This window comes from Pelobates fuscus, chromosome 4 (assembly GCF_036172605.1).
Source record: "Pelobates fuscus isolate aPelFus1 chromosome 4, aPelFus1.pri, whole genome shotgun sequence".
Lineage (NCBI taxonomy): Eukaryota > Metazoa > Chordata > Amphibia > Anura > Pelobatidae > Pelobates > Pelobates fuscus.
In genome coordinates, this window is record NC_086320.1 from 93,046,816 (window position 1) to 93,051,101 (window position 4,286).

General features: G+C 39.8%; 1 protein-coding gene across 1 annotated transcript; it reads left to right on the forward strand.

Annotated features, from left to right (window-relative positions):
- Positions 1–595: 595 nt before the first annotated feature.
- Positions 596–2,329, forward strand: LOC134609345 (transcription factor Sox-17-alpha-like). Its single transcript, XM_063453025.1, has 2 exons — positions 596–758; positions 1,215–2,329. Exons 1-2 carry the CDS (start codon positions 596–598, stop codon positions 2,327–2,329), a joined length of 1,278 nt encoding a protein of 425 aa, XP_063309095.1.
- Positions 2,330–4,286: the final 1,957 nt, after the last annotated feature.

The following is a 4,286-nucleotide window of genomic DNA, read 5'->3' on the forward strand; positions in this document are numbered from 1 at the left end:
AGGTCACTTGTAATGCTCATTGATTAGATTGATAATTCTAGAATTGGAAATCTGATCAGTGAGTTGGATGTGTGACAGCACCGAGACTAACCCAGACTTCTCCCCCCCCCCCCCCCTTATTTCCCCTAGGCCAACACCTTAATGTTTAATATTACTCAGTAGAATACATTGCTCTATTGGCAGACAGGATACATGTAATGCTTTCTATTGAACTTCCCAGGACTTTTCCCACCATTGATGTTTAATTGATAATAAATTATAAATGTGGGATCATGGTAACTCCCAATACTGTTCTCTGAGTTTATTAGTCTGACCTGAATGTGATAGAGGAAATCCCCCCCTTACATTGTACAAACCCTGAAACTAACACTATGGGGCTGGGCTGCCTGCCTACCTCTGCCACCAGCCCCCAATGTGCTGATACCTGCCTGTGGGAGGGGAGAAGGAGAACAAAGACAACCAATCACAGCGTTGCCTGTTGCACAGTTCAGGTGAAGCTCCGCCCCTTAGCTCGCTGATTGGCTTGTACTCTGGTATTAGAACTTTGAGCAGGCTGATGGAGCGATTCACTAGTGATCACCTCTCAGTCTAAGCCATGAGCAGCGAATTGAGAGCAGAATCTGCCAACATGAGGAGCCAAGTGGAGACTCGGGTCCGCCGACCCAAGAATGCATTTGTGGTCTGGGCCATGGACGAGAGAAAGCGGCTGGCACAGCAGAACCCAGGCCTTCCGAAAGGAGAGCTGAGCAAAATACTAGGTAAGAAAAGGCAACTTTACTCTTTCTGTTTGAACATTTTATTAAATGACAAACTCTTATATTTTAGAATTACTGACACATTTATTTTTATTTTATCTGGAAAATATTTTTTGTAAGTTTGATTTTTATCATTTAAAAAAAATGTTTTTCATGTTTTATCTTTATTAAACTGGATTCTTAACTATTAGTAAATATGGTAACTTTAATAATGCATGAAATGTATAGTACATTGTTTCCCGGGATGACATTTAATTCTCCTGCTATTCTTAATAATTTGAACTTTATCAGCGTTCTTACTGAGAATGTTCAGTGTAACAATGTACCTAATAGGGACACCGGCATGCATTGCATCCACCAGACTGGGTTATGGATTTTAAACATTTGTTACAAACAGTTTTACACAATCTCCTATGGCTGAAATCCTAATTGTTTATGTTTTTCTTGTTTCCTCTGCAGGGAAAGCATGGAGGGCTTTAACAAGAACTGAAAAACTGCCTTTTTTTGTGGAAGCGGAGAGACTGAAAGAGCAGCACACCCAGGACCACACAAAAAAGCCTAAAAAACGTAAACTGGATCAAAAGAAGAAGAAGAGATCGGGAAATGGATTTATTGGCATAAAGGAACAGCCAGCCCAGACCAGTACTGATGGGAGGATGTGTTTGGACAGTTTCAGTATGGGCTATAACCAAGACCAGTCCTATTGCCACTCTCAGCTTCCACAGAGCACCAGTCACTATAGAGACCACAACTACGACTGCAGCTTGCCCACACCGGAAGCTTCACCTGTGAATTTGGTTGAAGCTGACTCTTTTTATTTTACATCTTCTGCCCAAGAAGTGGTGCCCTATTCATACAATACCACCAATTCCCACCAGCAGAGTCCTTGCATCTCATTAACTGTCAACCAATTGTCTCAGGCTGAAGAGATGGGCCTAGGTAGCCCAAATAACAATATGATTGGGTCCCAACAGCCTCCACAAATGTATTATGAACAATCATTTGTATCCTACAGGCATGAGATGGTACTGCCAGGCTATCTCTCCCCACCTCCTGAATCCATACCCAGAGTGGCACCTTCCATGCAGCATGTTGATACATTGGGTCGTGTTTACAAAGCAGAGTTCAGTCAGTATCTGGGCTATGCAACCACACCAGAAGGAGGGATGTATCATAATAACCAAGATCGGACTCTTTCCCATACAGAGAATGGATTAATGAGTTCAGTTCTGCCTGATGCTAGCACTGCAACTTTCTGTGCCACCTATTCCAACGAGCAGAGTTCTTGCTCCTTCAACCAATTGTCCCAGGCTGTACAGGTGGGCCAAGGTAGCGCAATGAACAATATGATTGGGTGCCAACAGCCTCCACCAATGTATTATGAACAATCGTTTGTATCCGGCAGGCATGAGATGGTACTACCAGGGTATCTCTCCCCACCCCCTGAGACCATACCCAGAGTGGAACCTTCCATGCAGCATGTTAATACATTGGGTCGTGTTTACAAAGCAGAGTTCAATCAGTACCTGGGCTGTGTAACCATGGCAGAAGGAGGGAACTATTCCAATGCATGACACATCAGCTCCCTTCATCCTACTGCCTGTATTGCTATGCACTAATATTATGCATGCCCTGATTTGTCAGTTTCAATTATTATTTTTACATTTGCACTTAAAATAAATGAGCTCTTATCTTGATGATATTTTGTTATAAGCCTGTTTTGTGTGTAGGGGAAATGTGCACATACATTTCATTGGTACATGTAACATTACAATATGAAAGTGTTAAATCTAATAGTTTATCAGTTTACAACATGGATTACATCAATAACAAATCTTAAATCAATCAGGTGAATAAAACATATCATAATTGATGTTTTGAGAAGCACAGCATAGGAGTGGTATGTTTTTGGTTTTAATATTCTTAAACATTAGAAGAACTGTCTATAGCTCCACGTGGATCTCCTTGTTAAAGCAATAAGTCTGATACAGCAGTATGTTTACAGAATATTAGATCTCTGGTGTCCAGGAAGATTATGTAGCCGAGCCTTTGTCCTGACCAGGACTCTCCCTCTGCTATGATCAGGAGCAAGAACTAGCCAAGTACATTTATGGGGTCTTAAATATTAAAAATAATATTTTCATAAAAATTATCAAAAAGGAATTACATTTTTATTATATCAAAATTAATATCTTGGCACTGTTTTCCCGATTATATTAATATATTAATTTAAAGCTGAGAACCACCCACTATTTTTAATTCTCATAGATTCTGGAATTCGTTTCATTAGAGGATTTTTTTTTCACCAATTAATCACAAATTGATTATAAAAATATAATTTATTGTGACAATAATTAATAATAAAATGTAACATGCATGACAACAATCAGTGAATATTTAGGTATCACATAAGTATACAATATGGCAGTGATTTAACACAAATTAAAGACAGCTAAATAGCAAGTTATATTCTTTATTGAGTTCACCCTACTGTCAATCTTTATGCTTAACGTTGATATGTCAAAACAAGATATAAATAATGAATTTTTAAAATAATTATATATATATATATATATATATATATACCGTATATACTCGAGTATAAGCCGACCCGAATATAAGCCGAGGCCCCTAATTTTACCCAAAAAAACTGGGAAAACTTATTGACTCGAGTATAAGACTAGGGTGGGAAATGCAGCAGCTACTGGTATATTTCTAAATAAAATTAGATCCTATAAATATTATATTAATTGAATATTTATTTACAGTGTGAGTATGAATGCTGTGTGTGTGTATGAATGCAGTGTGTGTGTATGAATGCAGTGTGTGTGTATGAGTGCAGTGTGTATGAGTGCAGCGTGTGTATGAGTGCAGCGTGTGTGTATGAGTGCAGTGTGTGTGTATGAATGCAGTGTGTGTATGAGTGCAGTGTGTGTATGAATGCAGTGTGTGTGTGTATGAGTGCAGTGTGTGTGTATGAGTGCAGTGTGTGTGTATGAATGCAGTGTGTGTATGTATGAATGCAGTGTGTGTGTATGAGTGCAGCGTGTGTATGAGTGCAGCATGTGTATGAGTGCAGTGTGTGTGTATATGAGTGCAGTGTGTGTGTATATGAGTGCAGTGTGTGTATGAATGCAGTGTGTGTGTATGAATGCAGTGTGTGTATGAGTGCAGTGTGTGTGTGTATGAGTGCAGTGCATGTGTATGAATGCAGTGTGTGTATGAGTGCAGTGTGTGTGTGTATGAATGCAGTGTGTGTGTATGAGTGCAGTGTGTGTGTGTATGAATGCAGTGTGTGTGTATGAATGCAGTGTGTGTGTGTATGAGTGCAGTGTGTGTGTATGAGTGCAGTGTGTGTGTGTATGAGTGCAGTGTGTGTGTGTATTGATGCAGTGTGTGTGTGTATTAATGCAGTGTGTGTGTGTATGAGTGCAGTGTGTGTGTATGAGTGCAGTGTGTGTGTGTATGAGTGCAGTGTGTGTGTGTATGAGTGCAGTGTGTGTGTATTGATGCAGTGTGTGTGTGTGTGTG

Bases quoted from the DNA above. Each gene is read 5' to 3' on its own strand.
- LOC134609345 (XM_063453025.1), top strand. From the start codon at position 596: ATGAGCAGCGAATTGAGAGCAGAATCTGCCAACATGAGGAGCCAAGTG. The intron at 759-1,214 runs GTAAGAAAAGGC...TTTCCTCTGCAG, and splicing joins AGAGCTGAGCAAAATACTAG to GGAAAGCATGGAGGGCTTTA.